The sequence below is a fragment of the Nicotiana tomentosiformis genome, chromosome 3, assembly GCF_000390325.3.
Source record: "Nicotiana tomentosiformis chromosome 3, ASM39032v3, whole genome shotgun sequence".
NCBI classification, from domain to species: Eukaryota; Viridiplantae; Streptophyta; class Magnoliopsida; order Solanales; family Solanaceae; genus Nicotiana; species Nicotiana tomentosiformis.
Window position 1 is genome coordinate 26,783,182 of NC_090814.1, and position 25,628 is coordinate 26,808,809.

Here is a 25,628-nt window from a genome sequence, read left to right on the forward strand (position 1 = left end):
CCTCATACCCATATCCCAATACTATCACTGAGTACCTGACGGATGCGGGTGTGGAGGCGAGCGATTTTGATACCAAGGTGCGGGCGAAGAAGCCCTTCTCATGGTATTCTTTGATGGGTGGTGGAAACCCAAAGAAAAAGGGTCAACCCTCTACTACTGCAGGCCAGTCTGATGAGCCCGTCGGGGTAGCTACTGAGATAGTTGACATGCCATCTACTTCAGCAAATCCTGATGATGGTGCAGCAGTTATGCCTCCACCTCCTTCTCTAGGTCCCTCAGCATCAGTGCCTTCCACATCGGCTTTGAAGCCGGTGCCCATGCCCGCTCATCCAATATCTACGTTGTGAGTCTCCCAAACACCAGTGAGCCTCAACAACTGGATGCAGACAGCCACTGCAAAGCTGTCTGACATATCTAGTGTTGTTTTAACACAGTCATCTACTCCGGCAACCCAGATTTCTCCGACAGTGGAGGATACATTGAAGAAGATCTTGGAGAACCAAACCACCATCATGAACACCTTGGTAGCACATGGAGCAGTGATTGAGGAGCTGGGGAGGTAGGTAAAGAAAATGAAGAAATCCCAGGCATCCAAGAAATCAGTTGACATGTTGAGGAGAGAGGTGACCAAGATAGCAGCAGCTGGTGATCTTTTATTTGATATGCTCATGGGGTCAGACCCACCACCACCAGCAGATCCAGCAGCATCATCAGCTCCAGTGGCACCAGCTGGCCAGTCTGAGGAGCCAGACCTAGCTGCCGACACTGCTGAGGTAGTGTGCCAGATGTTCACCAACCCAGTTACTCCCAGAGCCGATGATGATGGGATCCAGTTAGAGGAGACTGAGGGCGGTGATGCTGCTATGGACATGGAGATGTCCAAGGCCACATAGGGAGTCTTTTTCACTCTTACCCTTCTTTATTCTTATTTTGATTAAGCATTGGGGACAATGTTTATTTTTATTCGGGGGGGGGGGGGGGGTGAAGTTATTTGATTTGCTATTTGGATGACTTTTAGACATTTGGTTTGTAATAACTAACAATATTTTATTCTTTCTCTTTATTATGTATATATATTCTCTCTGTTCTCTCTTGATGTATATATTCTCTCTTTTTCTCTCTCATTATGTATATTCGTTATGCTTTCGGTAGTTTATTTTTTTAGCTTCTTTATTCTGTTTTCTTATTAGTCTATGTTTAATCTAATAGCTTCTTTTTATGTTTTAGTAAACAATAGGCCTTTGGTTTTCTTAATGTCACGGTTCTTTCCAAAGGTCATTTTTGTGTGAACCGGGTGACTCTTCCCAACGATGGATAGCATGATAACCTTCTTAAGGGATTGAGTCCTTTTTGGTGTTTAGGTAAGAATAGTAGTAATAATGAATAAAATGACCTAATTGAGTCAGGCTCGAAGAGTAAAACATGTTTCACTTGGTACCAACACACTTAACTATGTGTTTATGGTTAAAAACAAGGTTTTGGGAAAGATATAGCTCTAGTTAGTGACCTTGTGATTCTTATATTGACTTAGGCAATCATCGAGTGATTTAGTCGAACCATAGTGATTTTCAATCTTGAATATATTCGTTGTGGGCCCTCGACTCTATCCTCTTTAACAATCCCGTTGCGTGAGAGGTGAGATGTTTTTTATTCAAGTCCAAGTACCCGTGCGAATCGTCTAGAACTTGCCCCAAATGTGTCTCTAGGCAAAATTTTAAATTTTGCTTAGCTTGAGAAGTGATTGTAGGCTCTCCTGGACCCGCTTGAAATTTTCCATGACCCACCAATATTGTTATCCCTAGTCAACCCATTTGAGCCTAAAACCCTTATCATTTGATAACCATGTTACAAGCCTTTACCCGTTCTGCCGTGACCCTCTCTTGGCACCCGAGCTTTCCTTAACACTCTTGTGAAACAATTGGCTAAAAACGTAAGTTTGGGGGAGAGACGAGGAGTTTGAAATAGGTATAAAAGCACATAAAGAGAAAAGAAATGAAGAGAAGAATGGCAAGAAAAAGAAAGAAAGAACAAAAAGAAAAATGCAAAAAGAAAGTGAATAAGTTGAAGAGTTGAAGGGATTCAAAGAAAAGTAATGATGCAAAGCATGGAGAAAGCAAAGAAGGAGAAAATGAATATCATGACCAAGAAAGAGTGATGCTAAGTCTCTCTAATCCCCCTATGGAAAAGAAAATGCCTCAAAGAGTTGGCAAAGCATGAGTCGATAAGAGAAAATGGAGTGCTTAAGGAAAGATGAACCCGTTCTTACATAGCATATCCAACCGTAGTCCAAAAGCCTTCATTGCATTCCAAAAAAGCCCTACGTGATTTCAAGCCGAGTGAGCTTACATTAGTGGTGTTTTACATGAGGGGCAAGCCTATGGTACTTAAAGTCGTACTTGTGACATTCTTTTGAGAGAGATGAGCGAACCTTTCACAAATCTTTGAATTGAGTGCTACATTCTTAAGTGAGATATGCAAAAGAAGATAACCAAAAAATCTTACCTAGTTTAAATTCTTAGTTTAAATTAGACCTAGAAACAACCCAAGTTTGTGGAAGTGCAATTTGAGATAATTCAAGTTCATACACTATAATATATATCCCTAAGACCCATTCATAGCTCCCTGTGGAAAATCGACCCTGACTCTTGTTGGGTATTACTATTGCATCGACCGTTTTCATATCCTCAAATAAAGGAGTGAATTTGGATGAGATCATGTGGAACAACTCATTTGGAGTGATTGGAGCAGATCCAGTGATCAAGACATCATCATCATCTTGTGTGATGGTATTCTTAGATCTAGACGGGCTAAGTAGAACCAATGTCTTTTCAACAATTTCAACAATGTTCGCTCCTTCTTCCAATTCAGTTGAAAAAGATCTTTCCCCCTTTGAGGGTCGAAAATCAAAGATAGGAACTGATGTAGATGACATTTGAAATTCTTGTTGTCCCGTCAAGTTTGCTTTGTTCCCCGTGACGGGTCCTACGCTTTCTATAGTAGCATCCATCAAGTTTTCAACATCAGAGGAAAACTTGGAATTTGTAGCAGTAGTGAGTTTGAAGTTGATCTTCTTAGGAGCCATTTCTATGTTCTTAAAATTTGGTAATTGAAGAGATGAGAGGTAGAGATGGTCCCACTAGGCGTGCCAGATATTTCTAACAACAAATTTTTGCGTCGAGAAAAATAAGTAATCAAGACTAGAAAATTGTGTAACTAATGTAGTATTTGATTTCAATAATTAATGAGTGCTACAATCTCTATGATATTCCTCTGATTCTTCAAGAATATAAACTATCTTAATGAAATTGATTTTGATTTTGATTCAAAGGCTTGTAAAACTTGATTTTGAATCTCCTTCTTGAACTTGAATTTGGATTTGATCACGAACAAGTAATTTGATCTTGAACGCCTTGGTATTTGATTTGACTTCGTTCTTCATCTTGAACTTGAATTTGAACTTGTAGCTTGAGTGCTTGAACTTGTAGCCTGTAGAGAAATCTGCGGTGTTTGATCCACGGGCTCTCTGCTTGCTTCTTGTTATCACTTCTGGTGTCTTCTAGCTTTATGAAAACCTCTATTTATAGTTGTAGGGAGTTGTGTGGCTCTGCGATTTGATTAGTCCGTTTGAACTAACCAATACCATCTAGACACTTGGCATGATTTAATTGGCTCATTCTTTTGACTTGGATTGCCACATCACTTGACACGTGGCATGCACATGAGCTTTAAGATGGGCTAATAGCCATTTGGACCTTGGGCTACTGAAGTGGGCTTATCATTTAATTTATAGTCCAATTAAATGGACTAGCCCAACACATACATTGGATTTAAATAATTAGCCCAATTTACTAGCCACGATATTTGTTTGGACAATGTCTTGAATTTAATATAGTCCGAACATTTCTGATTTAAAATTTGCATGCTTACAGTATGATTCATTGCATTAAAAATGGATATACAGTCAGACATCTCTATAACAACACTTCACTTTAACGACCATTTTTCCTTTTGAATCATTCTCCATGTTATGTTATAATATATGTTTTATATAACAACACTTCACTATAGCAACCAAAAGATATCGAAACAAATGAGACTGTTATAAAGAGATTTGACTGTAAAAGATATTATTTAAAATATTTATTTATATTTTAAGCTAAAAAATAATGAATTTACAAATTATACCCTTGAATGTTTGGCCTTCATAGGCTTCTGGAAAAAGACAAAAACATTATATCAAAATTGGTGTATAACTTTATACAAGGATTGCTATACATAAATTGAAGATATAAACCAAACATTGAATAACTATTACAACTCTTTATACCATAATTATTTCTTTCTGTACTCAAACCAAATGACCCCTAAGAGAATAACAACAACATCAACCCAGTAGTAATCCCACTAGTGGGGTTTGGGGAGGGTAGAGTGTACGCAGACCTTACCCCTACCCGGGGGTAGAGAGGTTATTTTTGGGAGACCTTTGGCTCAGAGACAAAAGATCTGTAACAACACAGAACCCAAACAAATAGAATCAGCACTGTAAGAGACAACAAATAAGTGGAAGGGCAATAAGTATGTCAATAATAAAATTGAAAAATAAATTATGGAAATAAAAATCGTGTGATGAACAACAACCGCTAGCATACCTAGATCAAACTCTATCAGACTAGCTGGAAAAATGCTCAACTACCCCCTAATCTACAACCCTAATGCTCGGCCTCCACACCTTCCTATCCAGGGCCATGTCCTCGGAAATCTGAAGTTACGACATGTCTTGCCTGATCACCTCGCCCCAATACTTCTTAGGTCGCCCTCTACCTCTTCTTGTACCTATCAAAATCAACCGTTCACACCTCCTAACCGGGGCTTCTAGGCTCCTCCTCCGCATGTGTCCGAACCATCTAAGCCTCGCTTCCCGCATCTTGACGTCCATGGGAAACACGCCCACCCTCTCCCGAATATCTTCTTTCCTAATCTTATCCAGCCTAGTGTGCCCGCACATCCAACTCAACATCCTCATTTCGGCTACTTTCATCTTCTGGATATGAGAATTCTTAACTGGCCAACACTCAGCTCCATACAATATGACCGGTCTAACCACCTCTCTATAGAACTTACCTTTAAGTTTCAGTGGCACCTTCTTATCGCACATGACTCCAGACGCTAACCTCCATTTCATCCAGCCCACTGCGATACGGTGCGTGACATCCCCGTCGATCTCCCCATCTCCCTGGATAATTGACCCTAAATACTTGAAACTCTCTCTCTTAGGGATGACTTGCGAGTCAAGCGTCACCTCTATGCCCGCTTCCCCCGACCCCTCGCTGAACTGACACTCCAAATATTCCGTCTTGGTCCTACTCAACTTGAAACCTTTAGACTCCAAGGCCTGCCTCAATACCTCCAGTCTCTCATTCACGCCGTCTTTCGTCTCATCAATCAGAACTATATCATCAGCGAACAACATACACCATGGCACCTTTCCTTGAATATGGTGTGTCAGTGTGTCCATCACCAGAGAAAATAAGAACGGGTTGAGCGCAGATCCTTGGTGTAAACCCATAACCACCGAAAAAAGCTCTGAGTCCCCTCCCACAGTCCTTACCGGAGTCTTAGCTCCATCATACAAATCCTTTATTGCACTAATGTAGGCTGCCGACACGCCTTTCACCTCAAGGCATCTCCAAAGAACGTCCCTAGGGACCTTGTCATATGCCTTCTCTATATCAATAAATACCATGTGCAAATCCCTCTTCTTATCTCTGTACTATTCCATCAATCTCCTGATAAGGTGGATAGCTTCTATTGTAGAACGACCTTGCATGAACCCGAACTGGTTATCGGATATTGACACCGCCCTCCTTACCCTCCCTTCCACCACCTTTTCCCAGACTTTCATGGTATGACTTAGTAACTTAATACCCCTATAGTTGTTACAATTCTGGATATCCCCTTTGTTCTTATACAGCGGGATCATCGTACTCCATCTCCACTCATCTGGCATCCTTTTCATCCTGAAAATAACATTAAACAGCTCAGTCAGCCACTCCAAACCTACTCTACCCACATACCTCCAAATTTCCACTGGAATCTTGTCTGGTCCAGTCGCTTTGCCCTGGCTCATCTTACGCATTGCTCCCACGACCTCCTCCACATCAATACGCCCACAATACCTAAAGTCTTGGTGACTCTCGGAGTGCCCCAATTCCCCTAACTCGATGTTTCTGTCTCCCTCTTCATTCAGAAGTCTATGAAAATACGACTGCCATCTCTGCTTAATTTGGGCTTCTTCCATCAATACACGACCTTCCTCGTCTTTGATACACCTCACTTGCTCCAGATCACGAGCCTTCCTCTCTCTCGCTCTGGCCAGCCAAAACAACTTCTTGTCCCCACCTTTACCCCCAATTCCTCATACAGCCGCCCCAAACGCAGCTGTCTTAGCCTCCGTGATCGCTACTTTTGCCTCCCTCCTAACTTCGTTATACCTTTCTCTATTCGCTCTCATCTGCTCCACGTCGGTGCTCTCCACTAACTTAAGTTAAGTCGCTTTCTTTGCTTCCACTTTACTCTGGACCACGTCATTCCACTATCAGTTGCCTCGGTGCCCACCTGAGTATCCCTTCGAGACCCTTAATACCTCTCTCGTCGCCTCCCTTATACAATCCGCCGTCGCCGTTCACTTACCGCTAGCATCTCCACCACTCTTCCAGGATCAGATCGTCGCCAACTTCCCCTCCAACTCCAACGCAGTATCCTTAGTCAAGGCTCCCCACCTGATCCTTAGTTGACCCCGTACAAACCTCTTCTTCCTCTTTATCAAGATACCGATGTCTATCACCAAGAGTCTATGCTGTGTCGCGAGGTTCTCACTCGGGATCACCTTACAATCCTCGCACAACCCCTTATCACACCTCCTGAGGAGAAGATAATCAATATGAATCTTAGCCACCATACTCCGGAAAGTAATCAAATGCTCCTCCTTCTTCGAAAAAATAGAGTTCACGATCACCAACTCAAAAGCTCTAGCGAAATCCAACAGTGAAGTGCCTCCTCCGTTCCTAACCCCACAGCCGAAGCCGCCGTGTACCTCACCATAGCCACTAGCAGACGACCCAATATGCCCATTGAAATCCCCTCCTATAAATAACTTCTCCGTAGGCGGAGTACCCCGCACCACCTCATCCAACTCCTCCCAAAATCGCCTTTTAACCTCCTCGTCCAAGCCCACTTGCGGCGCGTAAGCGCTAATGACATTCAGAGTGCTTCGTCCAACTACTAACTTAATCGCCATCAATCTATCACTCACACGCCTAGCCTCTACCACTGACTCTCTAAGCTCCCTATCCACCAAAATACCCACTCCGTTCTTGCCCTTCACGCCTCGGGAGTACCACAACTTATACCTGTAGGCATTCCTCGCCTTCGATCCTACCCACCTAGTCTCCTGAACACAAGCTATATTTACCTTTCTTTTCTGGAGAATCTTCGCTAGATCTATAGACTTACCCGTCAATGTCCCTATATTCCACAATCCAATTCTCAATCTATAGGCACCTTTGTTCCTCTTACCCCCTATGGGCCCCGTCCCACCCCCGACCCTTGCCCTAATCCCCGCCCCGCCACCCGCCCTCCCCGAGGACATGACCCTACATTGCCATTACAAACCACAGCCGTTATACCTACGGAAGTCTATGTAAAAAATGAGAATATAGGTCCACTACTAAATTGACTGAACTAATTACGTACTACTACGACAACAAATCAACTAAGACAGGAGAGAGAGAAATAGGAGGCGGGAGGTACCAATTCCCGCAAATATAACCTGGACTTTCGACTTGGTATACTCTCGATGATGTAGAACCCGATGTTTTGTCCTTGTTCCTGCCAACTGACCTGCTTTGCTGCTTTTGCGCGTGCGCCTCCCTCCCGTCACCAAACAGCCACAAAAATGGTACCTGCAGCACTCACACCACACCACACAACCAAGAAAAATGGATGATGGTAGGGCTGTCACCCTCACCACAGGTGGCCTAATTGAACTCAAAGCAGAGACACAACGGGCAGAGAAAGGAATAAAGAAGAGAGGACAAAAGGAACGGCGTCGGCGTGGGGTGGTCGCTGGACTGCTCGTCGCTCGCCGAAAATTTGTTGTTGTGCTAAGAATGGGGGAGAAGAGGAAAGGGGAAGAAAGAAAGGGGGTGGGGGGTGGGAGAGTGATAATAGATGAGGAGGGAGAGAGAGGGCGTGGGGCGAGGGAGTGTGGGGGGGGGGGGCTTACTTGGACTTCCCGTCACGCCGGAGTCGACGCTGAAGTAACGGTCGAAAAACTGTTTTGTACTGAAGATATAAATAACACTGCTAATAACCATAGTCAAAACAGAGAAGTGAAAGGTAAAGATTGAGGAAGAGAATAAAGTCTAAGAAATTTAAAATATAAAAATCATTGTTTTAAAAATAAACTAAAATGAAATAGTGTGATGTAATATGAAATAAGAGAACATTATTTGTATCAGCTGACAAGTGAGACTTGCTCAGTTGGTAAAAATACGATATTCACGACCGTTAGGTTTTGAGTTCGAGTTACGCCGGATGAAAAATATGCAAAAACTATATATAGATTTAAAAAAAAAAAAGTTCGTGTCAGCTTCCATAAAGAAGTAATGAGTAATTTCATACATAACGTCTGTTGATCAAAATAGTTTTCGGCACTGTGTTTAGTGGCATCCTGACTATAGTTGGGATCATGTCGGTAACCCAATCTCCAAACAAAGCATAGCGTGTGCGTCTAAAAATGTAACACGCAGTTCTTTCCCTCTTCCGCCGGTCAATTAGGCACTTTAGTTCGTTACGTTTGTCCAGAAGACTAATTTGAAAAGACATCCAAGGACACGCATCTTAAGCCCATAGCGCATGGATCATTTAAGGGTAGTTATGCCTTTTCATGCTGTTAATTAGAGTATCAAGCTATCTAGTCTTTTATTGTGGGTCCACGTGTTCTTTTCCCTTTTCTGGCGGTTGATATTTGGGAGGAGGGACGTGGAAACACCGAGGACTAGATTCCAAATGTTGTTTTTGGAACGTTTGCTTTGAATTACGGTGATTTGGAGGGTTATAGAGATGGGTTTTTTGAGTTCGATACTGGGTTTTTGTGGATTTGGAGTTGGAGTTTCTGCTGGCTTGGTGATTGGTTACTTTATGTTCATCTTTTTTCAGCCCAACGATGTTAAGGTGCTACCTCTGTCTTTCTTTCTCTATCTTTATGATTGTGTGTCAGTAGGTATCTTTTTTGTTGGCACTTTCCTCTATTCAGTGTTTCTCCTTGCTACTATATTTGTTGATTTGTGGGGTTTTAAGTTCATTGTCTCTAGTGACAAACACGTCCGGTGAAGTTCTATATTTTCATTTGCCTGCTTGAAGACATTTTATTCAAGCATCTAAAAAATTTGGAGTACTTGCAAATAGTCTCTTCAAAGTTTAAGTTAAAGAGGGTGCTGAAATTTTATGTTTACTATTGGAATGAATGGGCGTGATAATAGAAGATTTATATAACCGACTGCAACTAGATTGAAATCGAGGTGTAGTTGGTTGATTTGTTGTGCTATATTTATGTGCTTCTACTAGATTGGTTATGGTGGTGGAGAAGAATATCTGCATTGCGATTTCCTATTTGAGTTAGATTCACATAACTCAGTGGTCTTTCCCCAAGTTGAGCTCATATACCCAAGGAAATTAACATTTAGTAATGCTAAAGAAGCTACATTAGCCTCGAAATTTCGCCTACTTAAAAAAAGAATCCTCTGAATTCCGTGTAATATTTACTAAACCCTTCTTGATGTAAGCCTCCTAAATTTATGAAGACAGTAGTGTTCCTCTCTCAAATTGAATGCCTCCATGGCAACTTAGACAAGTATCAATCTAAAGATTCATCTAATTTGACAATTTCTACGCTGGCCGTCAACCTACTGCAGGCCTCCTCTATTCTTATTTGAGATTGATCCTGCTATTATTAAAATGGATAGAGTCATAACATCAAGATGAGGTTTAGAGGTAAAGGTCAATTCCACAAAGGGGTTCTCTCACAAGAGAAATCTTCATTAAAACATCATAAACTAACTTTAAACTAAAAGACTTCCTATTTATATGCGAAGTTAATGGAGTAGTCCGAAATACAAAGTAAAGATCCTAAATAACTAGGTAGATTATATGGCCCAGGTGGGTGGACGTGTGGCCCACAGGTTATTCATTTGTGAGAATAATATTTCTGGAAGTCTAAATGCTATACTCAATGTCTTGGTCAAACGTGGTCGATCCCCGGTCAACCCTCAGCCAAACTTGGTCAACTCTTCATAGAGCACTCCGGCCTTCTAAAATGGTGCAAGTCCATGATCATGTTGTTGTCATTGTCGAAGAGGTTATGGAAGTACAGATTAATAGAACCTTGTCAAGCATCCCTACACATTGTTTGTCTTTTATGTCCGCACTGGTTAGTGTGACCAAAAAAATTAAAGATGTTGAGAATAAATTTCTCGTATGAAACAATTGATGAGAGAGAAAGAAGTTTCAGTTGGATAATTATGAGGTGGTCACATCTCCGAAAAGGTATGGAGGGCTTGGAGTGAAAGATTTGTTGGTATTCAATAGTGCATTATTAGGTAACTTAATGTGGAGATTTTGTAATGAAACAAGCTTTATGGAGGACTGTGATCCAAAGAAGTATAGAATTTAGGAGCTGGATGGAGGTTTGGGATCACTACATTACTCTATGAATGAGGAATATCGTGAAGAGATAAAGATGATTTCAGCAGTGACGTCCCTTCAAACTAGGAAAGAAAATAGGGTTTAGTTGTGGAAGCACGGGTGGTATGGTGATGCACATTGATGGCTGATTTCCATCTATTTATAGCACGTATATCTACAGTGTAGAAGATAAAGGAATCATTTGAGATTTAAGATTCAGGTGAAATTAACAAGACTTAAGAATAGTTGATTTTCAAAAGTAACTCTAAAAACAGAACATTACATAGCAAAACATGACATCTGGAAGAAGAATGGCAAAAAAATAGATTCTCTCTATAAAGTCCTATTACATAGGCTGCTGAAACCACTGGACACGGAGTTTCTTTACCTGTCAGTGTGAACTCTCAGAGCACTGAGGAAGGTAAATGACAACTAGAGGGGTGATACTAAAAGCTGAAAATGACAAGGAGTGTTTCTCACATCAATGTGAAATTACTTTATCAAAATATATTAAGCTAATCATATTTAAGCTAAAAATGCTATAACAATGAAGCAAATGCATATTTCATTTTAAGCATTTGACCTGTATTCATAATAGTACTTGCATGCTTTATTAAGCATAAGAAAATGTGGTTTTACAGCATGAGTAACGCTTAACGACTTATCATGCAAAACTTATTCCTAACAAGATTTGATGAACCACCAGGTGAACCTTTGTGTCCAACAAGAGGTGATTGGTACATGGTTACGACCGAACAAAAATGTACACAATTAGAAGAGGTGAAACAGCGCGATCATTCAGCTTGTAATATTTTATGACCCACAAGCTCAAACCTATATGCATATACAGTTACAGTTGTGAACCGGTCAAGTCTTTTTTTTTTTTTTGGACCTGGCAAGTAGCTTCCACTGCCAATATTGTGCATCCTTTCTGATTAATCCACTTGCTTGTGATTATTTGATTGAGGAACTACACTGGGTTGTTGGGAGGACTATGTTGGGGGAACAATGAAAACTTGATAGGGCCATCAGGATCTATGTTGCGCGGACTCATTATTTTAGCTGCTCCACCCGTGTCGACACGACACTGGTACTAGTAAGGGTATAGAATTCGTACCGGGTGTGGTCAATCGAGATAGGGTACTTTGACCACAATCCATGGACAAATTTGAGGAAACAAAGATTGAATTTTAGCTGTTGCTGGCTAGTGCCTACAATGTGAGAAATTCTCAAAATGAAAGATTGAATTATTGGTTGCACTCCACAACTTACTAGTAGGTTTTATAGATCTTTTTTTAGAATTTTAAATTACTTTTAGCCGAATCTCCACACCCGTATCCATACCTGAATCCGTACTCCCCGAATCTTAAAATTTAGATTATGAAGGATCCAGCATCTAGATTCGCACCCCGAGCGGATACCCGCACCCGAGTTTGAGCAACATAGACCAGGATATGATGATGGTTGAGGTATTACCTAAACACATCTTTAGCTCATAATGTTAGTTGTTTGGCAAATAATGTTTGTGTATTGCAAAGTTGCATCTCTAAATGATTTTGTTATTCGACGTTATGAGAGTTTAACTCTGTCTTTGAGCTTCCCAAAGTATTGACAGTTCGTAATTAGGATGACGGAGGAGGATTGTGACATTCAGCGCAAATAGCCAAAGTGTGATGAAGGATTTCTTTGAATACTAATTGGACCTAAATAGAGCAGAATTCATATGGAGGATTCATATAGCCGATCCAAGCTAATTTGGAATTGAGATATAGTTGACTGATTGATATACTTTCGACATTTTTCATTTGGACACTTTGGTATATATTTGATACGGTCATATGTGAATATTGTAAGTGAAGTTTGAGATTGACATATGGAAAAGGCAAAGGAATGGAGTTTTCTCGGTTGGTTGTTGTGTACACCCCTGGATAAGTCATAAACCCCTGAGTTTGACTTACAAGGACTTACAGCTTCTCTTCGAATGCAAGACTGTCTGGTATCACAATGTTGGAATGGAAGCAGCTGGGTTTAGAAGGTGAACCTAAATGCAGAAGAAGAAGAAGAAGATCAACTAATATGGAAGAGGCAAACAAATGGAGTTTCCTCAGTTGGTTCTTCTTACAGGGAACTAAACAGGGTTTCTGTAGCAGTATCACTTGGCCTTGGATTTAGCTATGGAAAAGTAAAGCCTTCTATAAGGTAGCATGTTTCATTTGGCTTCTTGCACATGATGCTTACCTAATACAATGCAATCTACAGCAAAGGTGGATGTTATTATGTAGCAGATGCTATCTCTGTAATAAGGAAGAGGAGAGCAGCAGTCATCTGTTTATGCACTGCACAATTGCTAGACAACTGTGGAACTTATTCTTCAACTTGTTCAACGTATCGTTTGTCATGCCTAAAACAGTAGAGGAATTGCTGTCCGGCTGGAGAAGTGGTGGGATTAGAAATTCTCTGAAAAGAGCATGGATCACAGTACCTGCTTGTATCTGTTGGACCCTGTGGGGAGAGAGAAACTCGAGGTGTTTTGAAGGAAAAGAGACTATACAGTTGTTAAAGTTCAGATGTCTATGGTTTTGGCTTTCTTCTGCAACATTCAAGATGTAAATGATGAGGACAGCATGCTAGATTACATCATTTCACTGCAGGAATAGACATTTCGTACAAATGGGATCTTTTCTTTTTGTTTTTGTATATGGGGATCCCAGATCATGTAATCACAAGCACTGTCTTAGTGCTTGGTTGTTGTTATTTATTAACTCCATAACTGTTCCCCCCCCCCCCCCCAACCACAAAAACAAAAGTAGTCATGACATTGACAGGATCATTAACCATGTTAAGCTGGCATCCGTTAGTGATTGTGTGTGTGTGTGTTGGGGAGGGCGGGGGGGCTTACATTAGCATTTCACATTTTTTCCTTGGGCATGCCGAACTACTGTTTTTAATTACTATCTTAAAATTATGAAATATCTGATTACTTTAATGTGATATCTCAGTGGGCAGCCATGTTGTTGAGATAAACTTTACTCGTGCTAAATTCTTCTCCTTCCTGCTCATTGATATATTTCATTTGTCTCACTTCTGCACTTCTATCAGTGGAGGAGATAACATTTTCTATTTTACACAATCAGCACCTTTGGAACAGCTAATGGTTTTCATTCTCAATCAGGACCCTGTTATTCATCCATTGGTCGAACGAGACACTCAAAGCTTGCAGCAATTACTTCCTGAAATTCCTATTTGGGTTAAATGTCCGGATTATGACCGTGTAAGTATTTAGTTACATGTTTAACCTGCATCCTTGAAGTTGAGCTGTGAATTATATTTTTATTTCCTTGTTCGTTGCTGAAGGTGGACTGGCTCAACAAATTTCTTGAGCTCATGTGGCCTTATCTGGACAAGGTATTCTCCATTTCCTAACAGTGTTTTGAATTTCTTTCTCATTGATATCTATCAAAAAGGAAGTAAACTAACCTAATTTATATAAACAGGCTATTTGCAGGACTGCGAAGAATATTGCTGCACCTATTATTGTGGAGCAAATTCCAAAGTATAAAATTGACTCTGTTGAATTTGAAACACTGACTTTGGGGTCCTTACCACCTACTTTCCAAGGTTAGTGGTTTCTTAATGGCCATTAACAAAATTAGTTGGTCCTTTTATTTTTAGATAGTGTTGTGACTTACTAGGAAATTAAAATGTGGCATACGAATAAGATACAGAAGATGCCCTCTCTTACTCGTCTGCTTTCCATTCCTATCGTAGAAATGCATTAGATGATAATTGTATAGTGGTCTTGATGTTTTAGTTGGCTAGGTAAATGATCTGCGTAAGAAGAAGTTTCAGTTATGTAGGGTAAGAATATGGTTATGGCATCAGAGAGTGCAATGCATTACTTTGTAGTTGCTCCATTTGTTAGCTGAAGTTCGCATTAATATATAATTGTCAAGGAGTTAACCCTCAAACTAGCAGATGCTGTCGTTTCGACACATAATAAGAGCTTTTTCCCCTTTTTGATAAGTATCATGTTTGGTGTAAGTTAATGAATTTGAGTGCACCGCCAAATAGTCTTTGAAAAGTTTGGTTAGTAAAGCTTATATCTTCGATAGAAAGATACAAACTCGTGATCTTAAACGTTTTGTACAGATAAGAAGGGAAGGTGAAAGGTGAAACGTACTAGTTGGCAGAGTTACTCGGGGAGTTTTTTCTTTTTATGAATTTCTGTTAACAGTGGTGTTATTATTATTTAAGTGTTGCATGGGATATTCTCTCTCTTTCATAGAGTTGGTGCAACACCTTTCATATACCTCTTCCCATGCTTCTTACTGGTTGCTCTGATCAGCTGTGATAGCTCATCTTCTTTCTCTCTCTCAACTGCTTTCTTGACCCTTGGTATATGTCAGACCTTGGATGCAATGAAATTGTGATCTAAATCTTTTAATATGATGGTTTATAAATAAGGTAGTGTGTTATAGGACTTTTGACTTAGCTTCAACATAAACTTCACCTAAGGTTCTGCTGCTGGCAGGTATGAAGGTCTATGTTACTGATGAAAAAGAGTTGATGATGGAACCATACTTAAAATGGGCCAGCAATCCTAATGTCTCTGTTGCGGTCAAAGCATTTGGATTGAAAGCAACTGTTCAGGTTTTGCAATTTTTTTAACCGTTCTGCATTTTGCCAAATTTTGAGAAAAATAAAGTGCCTGCCTACATTTGCTGTAATTGAGTAGAAAGTTGTAATTGCTTTGGTGGATATTTCAGGTTATCGACTTGCAGATCTTTGCAGCTCCACGTATTACTCTGAAGCCTCTAGTTCCGAGCTTTCCTTGTTTTGCCAAAATCTTTGTGTCACTTATGGAGAAGGTATGTCAGTCACATTTCTGGGAGAAGAAGGCATGTTGCTTGCAAACATGCTTCCAGTAGTTGTAATGGCAGATAGTTAAATGGTATGAAATACTTGAGACAGTATCATTGGTCAGTGTCCTTTTCTCTTATCCCGAGAATGTTAACATGTTCCGGATTGAATATCTTTTTTCTTGTTTGGATGGGTTGTTGTATGGAAAAATCAAGGTGGTGAAATGTATTCCCTTGACGTGCACTATGGAGAAGTGCACCATTATGTACATAGTTGCTCTTAATGTCCTCGATGTAGTATCACTGCTTTGGTATTAATTTTCATTTTGAAGATCTATTGCTTTTGTTCTATGTATGATTGTGTATTTATGCTATTGTATTTAACTATTTATGCTACTGTCTTGTTCACGTCCGTTGTTTTTTTATTATGGTTTTTAGCCACATGTTGACTTCGGGTTGAAGCTATTGGGGGCTGATCTAATGGCCATTCCTGGGTTGTACAGGTTTGTCCAGGTATTATTTTCTTTTATGCCAATTTATTTCTTTTGAAATATTATGTTTGTTGGATTTGCTCCATTTGCGCAAAAGAACCTGGAATGTTGATTTTACCCAAGGGCTTTAGTCTAGTGGTTAGAGCACAACACCTGACATGTGGGTTAGACACGCGTGTGGATTCAAATTGTGCCGCTGATGAAAGCTTGGTACTTAAGTGGAGAAGGGTAGAGAGCAGTGGCGGAGCTAGGATTTTCACTAAGGGGTATCAAAATATAAGAGTTTAATTATACCGTAAAATCAAGGGAGTCAATGTATAGTAAATATACATAAAATAAAAAAAATTATCTAGCAATACAGTGTAATTTTTGGGCCAAGGGGTGTCGATTGACATCCCTTGGTTGAACACTTGTAGAGAGGCGGGCCCATTATCCACCAAGTTCCGAACCGTGTGCCACTAACACTCCAGAGTCCTCGGTCATAAAAACTAACCCTGGAATTGTTGATATTTTTTTTTTTTTTGAGTGTAAGCTTTTGACTTTTGAAAGCTGCTAAAAACTTATTATAAATGTCTTGATAGATCCCAGAGTTGTAAGTTTTGATGTTCAAGGATGTGAATCACCTGTTAGATACTCTGCTGCTTTGCTTGTGAAGATGTGTCTGGGTCTGGGATAACATATTTGTCTTAGCTATTACTAAAGATCAGATGTTAATATCAGTTAGAGCTTTTTCTTCCAGGAGACAATTAAAGATCAAGTTGCTAGCATGTATCTATGGCCTAAAGCTCTAGAAGTACAAATTTTGGATCCATCCAAGTATGCTACATCTAGATTTTGTTCCCACATTCTTTGACTCACTTCACAAATTCCTCGTAATAACTTATTTCATTTTGGGAATATGTAGAGCCATGAAAAGACCAGTTGGGATTTTACATGTTAAGATTTTGAGGGCAATGAAGTTGAGAAAGAAGGACTTATTGGGCGCATCTGATCCTTATGTAAAACTTAAGCTTACAGAGTCGAAGCTTCCATCTAAAAAGACCACGGTGAAGCATAGTAATTTAAATCCAGAGTGGAATGAGGAATTTAGTATGGTAGTTAAAGATCCGGAATCACAAGCATTGGAGATCTCTGTTTATGACTGGGAGCAGGTAACTTTCAAGATTTAATTCATTTATTGATTATTTTACCTATTGAGTCTCAAGCTTCTTTTTGCCTTCTGTATCAGATTGGGAAACATGACAAGATGGGTACAAATGTAGTCCCGCTGAGAGATTTGACTCCTGATGAGTCAAAAACTATGACACTTGATCTCCTGAAGAATATTGATCTGAATGATGCTCAGAATGACAAGCAACGGGGACAGATTGTAGTAGAATTGACATATAAACCGTTTAAGGAGGAGGATTTGCCAAAAGATTTTGAAGAGTCTGGAACAGTCTTAAAAGCTCCAGAAGGAACGCCACCAGGGGGAGGTGTCCTTGTAGTTATAGTCCATCAAGCTGAAGATGTTGAAGGAAAGAACCACACTAATCCATATGTCAGGATTATCTTTAAAGGGGAGGAGAGAAAAACTAAGGTGCCTACTTGCCTCTTTCTTTGGCCCTTCATTGCTCTCTCCTTAACATATATGGATTGCAATAGTTATGGTGCGAAAAGCTTCTGACCTACCCACCACCTTGAATCTATAACCTACCCGTAGCTCTACCCAAGTGAAAAGACTATACTTTAACCTTGGCTCACTTCAGTAATTTTTACTGAACATGTCCCAAATTAATTTAACTTGGCCTTTTGCTTAATTGAGAAGTCTCCTAGTTTAAGCTCAAACCTGTATGTATCAATACTTCAATACTACTTTATTTATTTTAGATTTTGGATATAATAAATCCTCACAACCTACTCCTCCTTCACATTTCGACCACTGTTCTAAGCATATTGCATCTTTAACTAACTTCAGTATAATATACTATGCGACTTAAAATTATTAATCTTTGTGCTAATCTGATTATGTCCTGCAAAGTGTTAACTAGGATATAGGGAGCATTGATCATTTTGCATCTTCATAATAAACTTGCATTAGCCAACTGAGTTTCGACCACCGAACGTCGGAATACCTAATAGATTAATAGAGGGAGAGAGTGAGAAATACATACATCAGAACAATCACAAAGACAGCTGTCAGTCAGAGATGGTAGAAAGGAGTAGGTAAGCAGCTGTGAGAGGAGTGACTATGAAGAAGTTAAAACATAACCTAAAATCTTGTCTATACCCCAAGCTTATAGTGTGAATAACCAAAGAAAAGTATCTAAAATAAAAGACATAATGTATCTACATAGTGAGAGTAAGGCCAATGCCGATTCCACAATAATAACCTTCCTTTAGCAACAGGATATTGAGATTCCAACCTGTAATTTTCTTTACGCACTATTTTCTCCAGAATCCTGAACTTCTTAACAGAAATAGGTTAGGGAACAAGAACCTGTTGGCAGCATAGCATTGGTATCAAGTTTGTTTTCTGGGACCTTTTGCCACTTGTATGAAAGACTCCTTGATGTTTTATTTATCTGTTTTTTCCTTCTCCTGATTTGGATGACTGAAAATTTTCAATTCTGCTGTTTCTACACGTTTCATAATGATAAGATTGATCAAATTTAAATTGCCTTGTTGCCTTCATTATTAATCTACTTAGGCCATACACGCTACTTATTCTTTTTCTCCCCCTTTTTATTCTTCTTCTTATTCTTCTGAGACGAGGGTCTATTGGAAACAGCCTCTCTACCTTCACTAGGTAGGGGTAAGATCTGCGTACACACTACCTTCCCCAGACCCCACTTGTGGGAATAATACTAGGTTTATTGTTGTTGTTGTTTAAAAGAGTTTCTTGTTTGGTAATTACTCTGAACTCGAGAAATGTCCTATCAAGGGGTCTACTACTACTGCTGAATTTTGCCCACGTAAGCACTAGAAGTGATTTCTCCATTGTGATTGCAGCAAGTGAAGAAGAACAGGGATCCAAGATGGGAAGAGGAGTTTAGTTTTGTGTTGGAGGAGTCTCCCGTGAATGATAAACTGCATGTAGAAGTTATCAGCACCTCAACAAGGATTGGCCTTCTACATCCAAAGGTACGTAAGTTGCAATTTACTCTTATTTATTTTCATCATCAGCAGACTGAATGCTGCAAGTAATATTTGTCGAGAACTTAAGATCACCATCTAGTGTATAAGTCAAAGTGCCCTTAGAAATCATAATAATGCCATCTTTTAGTTTCAAAAGCTCAAATCCATCTGCCATTAGTTATTTGACAAGATATTACTGGTCTCCCTATTTCAATGAGTTCCTAAGAAATATGTTCTCTTGTTTATATTGTCCTGCAAATTTTCCCATGGCCCTCCCGGGACGCAAAAAAAGAGTTATCATCTTTAATTAATTCAGAGTTTTCATTTAGCAATAATGAGTTTTTAAAAAAAATTAATTCAATGGATTTATGGACCTTCTTTTGGGAAAGAAAACATTAGGACAATACCTTTCCTAATAGTAATGAATTATTAACTTTATATGCGGCTTCAAATACTGACTTGACATGGTTAGGGCATGATATTCCTAATAGAAATAAAATTAAGAGATAACCATGCCCTAGCATCCCTAAATATGAGCTGCATAAGCTTTTGATCTCTTGCCAACTCACCAATTATTTTTATCAATTTTGGATATCTAGTATATAGGTCTCTGCCATGTATCCTATGATCAATTTAATATGGGCGACTAAGCAGTAACACCCTGTCAAGATAATATATTTTATTTCTGTTTTCGGGAAGTCGAAAATCAGATGGAAGATAGTATTATTACACTTGGAAGATAACACGTATTCCAGAAAGGATGGAGTAGGCTGCTTCTATATGCTACTGTTTTCAGTTGTTCGTTGCACTACTAAAGCTTTCACTTTTTTGGGTATATTTCTTAATACAGGAAGTGTTAGGGTATATTGATATAAGTCTTTCAGATGTCGTTCACAACACAAGGATCAACGAGAAGTACCACCTCATAGATTCAAAAACCGGACGGATTCAAGTTGAGCTGCAATGGAGGACCGCTAAATAATCTTATCCCGCCTTTACTAAGTTACATACTTCTTAACCTCTTTTCTTTTCCTTTTTTCTGGTATTATCTTGGTTCCCTCTTATGCTAAGACAGACATTTTCCTCTCTCCAAACTCATGTGTTGAAAAATCATTGAATGTTTGTGTACATAGTACAATGACAACCTGGTTATGGTGGGTTATTTATATTTTCAGTACAGTTCTTCTCTGCATAACAGGTCGGTTCTGAAACGGCACCCCTTAGATATATTTGATTCTCATCTTTCATTAGATATTCTTTCTTGGTTGTTTTCGTCCTCAGATATTTGTTGAACTAATCCAGTTAAAGAGCGATTGAAAGAAGAGTGATTCATAGGGACTTAAAAGAGGGTTACCTCTTTTTACTCTCGGAACTTCAGACTTGATAAGAAAAAGGTGGGTCAGATAAGGTGGTTGTTTCAACCTTAACCGGTGTAATAGATTAAATGAGTTTAAGTTATATACACTGTCAACAAATTTTACTCCAAAAGTTGTATACAATTACAGTGCATATAACTTAAAACTCCGATGTACTTGTTTAATGTCTCGTGTGCGAATATTGAGGTGCCAATTTGCTAATACTGCCTAACATTCTCGGGGACTGTAGCACTAGATTTTCCCAAAACAGGGAAGGTATTAGTTGCAAGTTTTCTGTAAATTTTTGGTTTTTTCTTGCTTAATTATTTTTTGTTGTTGCAGTGCATGCATCCTTCAGCCCCAAGCCCTTTCCAGAAAAAAAAAAGGTGCTTCGTGGAGTTTGTGTTTGTATTCAATAGGGAAACACGTGAGACTACATTTTGCTTTTATGAGCCTAATCCAAAATATGAACCATAAGAGAAAATACCTTTTGAATATATGAAGATACAAACAACTAAATGTCGAAGAAAACGATAATACCTTTTGAATATATGAAGATACAATATAGGATGTTTTCTGAGTCAAAAGTTTTGAAAAGAAAATGGACCAGAATTTGAATTAGAAGTGATTACGGAAGTTGAATTGACGGAGACCGAATATTAGATAAGTTCCAGGACTTGATTGAAGAGAAGTAGAGAGGAGGGAGGGAGGTAGGTAGATAAAGGTGTTATAGGACAGCACCCACGAGTCTTGTTAGGCGAACTTCAATTTTCTTCAGAAAACGGAGAAGGAACTTTAATTTTCTTCAATTGGATCCACCTTTGTATGCAACCGTCTCTAGATGACTAACCTAACTACCCTTTCTAGAGGATGGGGTAATACTCACTACTAAAAGGATAAATGCTTGATATAACTAGCTAGAGCAATAATGAAATTAATTGTTTGTTCTCCTCTATTATTGAACAAAAGATCGATAGATAGATTAGATCGGATTTGAGATGTAAGCATTTTAAGGAAAGTAATAATATCATAAAATCCGTACACATTTCGCTCGGTACTGGATAAGCTTATGGGTAGGTTTGCATTTGTATTAAAGAGAAGAAGTACGTGTAAGAATAAAATTCGAAACCTTGCACTGTTTCTTGGATCGTGACCCAACCAAAGGTATGGAAAAGTTGAAAAAAGGGTAGGTAAATACACTCATGAACTTACACAAGTGGACATCTTTCTCTCTCTCTCTCTCCTCTGAAGTCATCAACGCCAACTCAATTTTATGATCATGATTCTTATGCACAAGTTGCTATATTAGGCAAATTGGAGGGAGTTAATACTCTAAATACCATGAACAACAAGATCGAAAGGTGAATCAACCTTCCCAATATCCCAAACCTTACTTTTTGCATAAGCTTCAACCACAAGTTCTCGAGATATATAGATCAATAGGTAGGAACCTTACCTAAATCGATTACAAGGTAGGAAAATCTTTTGTATGCATCAAATTACACAATAGTAAAAACAACGAATCTTTTTGATGGGATGTCCTTCGAACTATGGAACTCGACAGGAAGTCCATAGGGAAAAAAATGGATCTCCTAGAGAGTTTTCGCCATGAATGAGAAGAAAAACACAATACAATCTATAGAATCTTCAATTATGATTCCTATATATTGTCGCGACCTAAATTTCATCATAGGGACCTGATGACACATAATCTCTAAGACTAGGTAAGTCAATCACTTAACAATATTAAATCAACAAAACATGATAATAATAAAACTGAATTTAATATAAAAGCAAAAATAAAGTTAACACAATGTTAAATGGCAATGCCTGATACAACTCCATAGAACTAGGTAGTACAAAGTCATGAGCTCTAACTGAATACATAAGGATGTCTCAAAATATAATATTGTTCGGATATGAAAAATAACAGTATCAATATAAGGATGGGACTCCAAGGAATTGCGACGGTCATGCAGCTCTACCTTGAATCTTCGTGACTAATGTAAGCATTTACTCCCTAGTTTCGTTGCTTCCAACACCTAGATCTACACAAAATATGCAAACGTATAATATGAGTACACCACAATTGGTACCCAGTAAGTATTAAGAATAACCTCGGTGAAGTAGTGACGAGGTTCAAATCATATGATACTTCCTAGTCAAATAACCTGTGCAATATATCAATAACTGGCAATAGAATATGTAACAGAAAACAATATTAACAACCTCGTTAGAACATGCGATAACAATTCGACGTAGAAAAATCCATCTTTGGCAACGAATCATCAAATAGAAGAGGAGGCATATGATAACATGTCAAATTCAACTAACATCTCATTAAAATAATGCTACATCTGCCCTAATTATCACAACACAATAATGCTAGATTTCATCAAAGATTTAAGCTCATAATCTAATAATAAGGTGCACAAGGACATGGCAATAATAAAATACAAATGAGCGTTTAACATATAAAGCATGACTACAGCTAAATTAATTGCAGTGATCATGTTCATGTAGTCACAAAGTGATTAAGCATGTTTCTTATAAAGCACATCCTCAAGTTAAGGCATATTAATAGCCTAAGGTCTAATCCGGTCATAAGCCACACATAGCACCCGTGTACACACTCGTCACCTCGTGTACACGTCGTTTTTTCACATAACATGAATAAACAATTAAGGCCAAATACTAAAGGATATTTTTTCCACATAAGGTTAGGCTAGATACTTAACTCAAACAAGCCAAGTAATACTCTAGAAATGCCTTCCCACGCGAATCGACCTCCGAACGACTCGAATCTAGCCAAAAACAACTCAATAACATCAAACAAAATTATTGGAATTGATTCCACGTAATAAAGCTCCACTCTTTATTAATTAGCAAAAGTCAACTGGGGCTCTCTTCCTAGAATTCGACAAAAGTCACAAATCCCTACTACCCATTCGAATACGAGCCCAAATATACAAGTTTTATCCAAAAACCACTCCAAATTAGGGTTCAAATCTTTATTTTTTACTTTAGAAAAGTTTTGTCAAGGTTCCAAATTTCTCTTAGATTCACCAATCAAATGCTAAAACTAAAGATAGAATCATGAATAATAATCAAATCTGAGTCAAGAACACTTACCACCAATTCAAGTGGTAAAATATTCCTCAAAAATCGCCCCAATCCGAACTCCTAATCTCAAAATATGATAAAATAAGCCAAACCCTCAACTAAAATAACACTTCCCAGCGATTCCGCTTTTGCAAACAAAATGCTCGCTTTTGCAGAAAAATGGCTCGCATTTGCGAGTTTACTAACTCCTCCAACCTTCCGCTCCTGCGAAGCACACTCGCTTCTGCGTACCAACAACCGCACCGGCGCCCAAAGCTTCGCACCTGCGGACACTGCAGCCCTCCACCTTCCTTGGCATCTGCGACCCCTTGTCTGCATCTGCAGACTTGCACCTACACAACATACCTCGCAGGTGCAAAACACCATTAACAGAACTATCAAACAAGATCGAAATAATCCAAAACTCATTCAAAACATACCCGAGGCCCCCGAGACTCCCTCCAATCATACCAACTAGTCCCAAAATATAACACGGACCTACTCGAGGTATCAAATCACATAAAGAAATATCAAAACTACAAATTGCACCTCAATTCAATCTTAATGAACCAATCAACTTTTCAATTCCAAAACTCATGTCGAACCACGTCTAATCAACTCGGAATGACCTCACATTTTCACACAGGTGCCAAATGACATAACGAACTTATTCCAACTCTTGGAACAATAATCCGAACCCGATAACATCAAAGTCAACTCCCAATCAAACCTCTGGACCTTCTAAACCTCAAATGTTCAACTTTTGGCATTTATAGCAAATCAACCTATGAACCTCTAAATCCAATTCCGGACATACGTCTAAATCCAAAATCACCATACGAACCTATTGGGCCATAAAAATATGAATTCGAGGTCATTTATACAAAATTCAAGCCTCGGTCAACTCTTATAACTTAAGCTTTCAAAATGAGACTAAGTATCTCAATTCACTTCAAAACCTTCTCGAAACCAAACCAACCATCCCCGTAAGTCACATAACAATAAATACACATACGTATCAAATAGGGGAAACAAGTCTTAAATACAAAAAAGACCAGTCGAGTTGTTACATTCCCCCCTTCTTAAACAAACATTCGTCCTCGAACGAGTTTAGAATCATACCTGGATATAAAAATGGTAAGGATATTTGCTCCGCATATCATGCTCAGTCTCCCAAGTCACCTTCTCGACCGGTTGATCTCTCCACTTAACCTTCGGTGATGCAATATCCTTTGACCTCACCTTTCAAACCTACCTATCCAAAATGGCCATCGGCTCCTCAACATAAGTCAAAGCCTTGACCAACTACACCGAGCCAAAATCCAGAACATGTGACAGATCCTCATAGTACTTCCGAACATGGAAACATGAAATACCGAATAAACTCCCAATATGCTGGGTGGCAAAGCAAGTCTGTAAGCCACCTCAATAGCTCTCTCCAAGACCTCAAATAGACCAATATACCGAGGGCTCAACTTGCCATTCTTCCCAAATCTCATCACGCCTTTCAAAGGCAAAACTCTTAGTGGAACCTTCTCACCCACCAAGAATGCCACATCACGAGCTTTCCGATCATCATAACTCTTTTGCCTGGACTGTGCTTTATGAAGCCGCTCCTAATTTAATTTTACCTTCTCCAAAGCATCACGAACCAAATCTGTGCCCAATAATCTAGCCTGAGCCGGTTCAAACCAACCAACCTAAGAACGATAACTCCTCCCATATAATGCCTCATATTGATCCATATGGATGCTCGACTGATAGCTGTTGTTGTAGGAAAACTCTGCTAATGGAAGAAACTGATCCCACGGTCCTCCAAAATCAATAATGCATGCCCACAACATATCATCCAAAATTTGAATGGTCCACTCGTACTGTCCGTCTGTCTGAGGATGAAATGCAGTACTCAACTCAACTTGCGTGCTCAACTCATGCTGAACCGCTCTCCAAAAATGCGAAGT

General features: G+C 39.2%; 1 protein-coding gene and 1 long non-coding RNA gene across 3 annotated transcripts; one reads left to right on the forward strand and one right to left on the reverse strand.

Annotated features, from left to right (window-relative positions):
• The first annotated feature begins 9,004 nt into the window (after positions 1–9,004).
• LOC104120523 (synaptotagmin-1-like) lies at positions 9,005–20,405 on the forward strand. Of its 2 annotated transcripts, XM_009632301.4 has the most exons (12): positions 9,005–9,234; positions 13,916–14,014; positions 14,098–14,148; positions 14,238–14,361; positions 15,275–15,393; positions 15,510–15,611; positions 16,041–16,115; positions 16,833–16,909; positions 16,998–17,244; positions 17,322–17,672; positions 19,085–19,216; positions 20,061–20,405. In XM_009632301.4, the coding sequence occupies exons 1-12, from the start codon at positions 9,124–9,126 to the stop codon at positions 20,190–20,192; spliced, it is 1,620 nt and encodes a 539-aa protein (XP_009630596.1). In that variant the 5' UTR covers positions 9,005–9,123; the 3' UTR covers positions 20,193–20,405. The 2 variants fall into 2 exon arrangements, with proteins under 2 accessions (XP_009630596.1, XP_009630604.1); XM_009632309.4 differs by lacking the exon at positions 13,916–14,014.
• LOC117273485 (uncharacterized) lies at positions 19,107–21,908 on the reverse strand. Its single transcript, XR_004503490.2, has 2 exons — positions 21,778–21,908; positions 19,107–19,269 (listed from the first exon to the last, which is right to left on the reverse strand). It is a non-coding gene; the product is annotated as an uncharacterized lncRNA (long non-coding RNA).
• Between the last annotated feature and the right edge of the window lie 3,720 nt (positions 21,909–25,628).

Coding starts and splice junctions, on each gene's coding strand:
- LOC104120523 (XM_009632301.4), top strand. CDS start 9,124: ATGGGTTTTTTGAGTTCGATACTGGGTTTTTGTGGATTTGGAGTTGGA. Junction 14,149..14,237: donor TGTGGCCTTATCTGGACAAG/GTATTCTCCATT, acceptor TTATATAAACAG/GCTATTTGCAGGACTGCGAA. Junction 17,673..19,084: donor GGGAGGAGAGAAAAACTAAG/GTGCCTACTTGC, acceptor TTGTGATTGCAG/CAAGTGAAGAAGAACAGGGA.